Source organism: Chiloscyllium plagiosum, unplaced genomic scaffold, assembly GCF_004010195.1.
Source record: "Chiloscyllium plagiosum isolate BGI_BamShark_2017 unplaced genomic scaffold, ASM401019v2 scaf_34421, whole genome shotgun sequence".
Classification (NCBI taxonomy): Eukaryota; Metazoa; Chordata; class Chondrichthyes; order Orectolobiformes; family Hemiscylliidae; genus Chiloscyllium; species Chiloscyllium plagiosum.
This window is the reverse complement of record NW_025201817.1, coordinates 4621-5979: the sequence shown is the minus strand read 5'-3', so window position 1 is coordinate 5979 and position 1359 is coordinate 4621. Positions and strand designations below refer to the sequence as shown.

The window sequence follows — 1359 nt, the reverse complement described above, 5'->3', positions numbered from 1 at the left end:
TGCCTGGAATGCATTGCCAATGGATGTAGTGGTAAGAGGCACCTTAGCAACACTTCAGGTGTATCTGGATAGACACATGAATGGGAGGTGAATACAGGGACAGAAACCATGCATCAGCAATAAATAGCAGGTCTAAGTTAGGATTAAGAATTGGCACAGGCTTGGGGGTGGAGGGGGTAGGGGGTAAAGTGAACTTTCAAAAAGTAGGGGATACCTGTATGCTGATGAAGGGGTGGGTGGAGGCTCAGGTGGAGCATAAACACTGACAGAGGCCAATTGGATCGACTGTGCTGGAGACTCAATGGGACAGAGACAAATGTATCTATTTCAGATCTACCTGCACTTCAGCCGCTTCTGTGGACTGTTTCCGTTGGGAAGGTGCAATCCCAGGCTCAGAGAGCGTCAGCCCCCACTGGAAGTAAAATGGGTGACAGAGATAAAGGAACCCCTTACCCCTCCCACTTCACCCACTAAACAGGGTTCAAGATGTGACTCTCAGCTACGGTAACAGCAGAGTCCAACCTGAATCCCTGCGCCATCTCACTTGTGAAGTTGCTGGTGTCTCCACAAGTTGTACGACTGGGTGAAGCCCTTCCCACACACTGGACAGGTGGACGGCCGCTCCTTGGTGTGGATGCGCTGGTGTTTGCGCAGGGTGAAGGAATCACATAAGATATTGCTCCACACGGGACAGGTGAACGGCTTCTCCCCAGTGTGGACGCAGAAACTGGGCAGCAGGTGATACGACTGGGTGTAGCCCTTCCCGTACACGGAGCAGGAAAACGGTTTCTCCCTGGTGTGCATCCGCTGGTGCGGCAACAGGTGGTGTGACTGGGTGAAGCCCTGCCCACACACGGGACAGATGAACGGGTTCTTGCTGGTGTGGACCCACTGGTGGGCCAGGAGGTGGTGTAACTGAGTGCAGGTGAACAGCCGCTGCCCGGTGTGCAAACGCCAATAATCTCCAGCGCAAATGGCGAAGGGAAACCATTCCCACACTCCCCACATTTCCACGGTTTCTCTATGATGCAGGTGCCCTCGTCTGTCACAGACCTTAACAATCTGTTGAAAACTTGCTCACGCTTACAGCATGTGTGTGGTGTTACTGGTGAACCCCCTGATAATTGGAACACTCTCATTCAGTCTGTAAAGCTTGTTCCAGTCACTACTCGGGTGTGTGGGTATGTGAGACTCTGAGTTTCCAGTCACACTGACGTTTAAAACCTAACTAAGCAGACAGACCTTCTCCCCTTTGTTTTCAAGGCCATCAATATCCAAGTCCTGGTGAATCAAGCGACTGTCAGACTTCGATGTGATGTTTGGTCTGAGATTTCTGCCGCCAAATTCTTCTCTTGTAAT

General features: G+C 51.5%; 1 protein-coding gene across 1 annotated transcript; it reads right to left on the bottom strand.

Annotated features, from left to right (window-relative positions):
* Positions 1 to 540: 540 nt before the first annotated feature.
* LOC122546168 (zinc finger protein 227-like) lies at positions 541 to 1008 on the bottom strand. The gene has a single exon (XM_043684976.1). The coding sequence runs from the start codon at positions 1006 to 1008 to the stop codon at positions 541 to 543; it is 468 nt and encodes a 155-aa protein (XP_043540911.1).
* Positions 1009 to 1359: the final 351 nt, after the last annotated feature.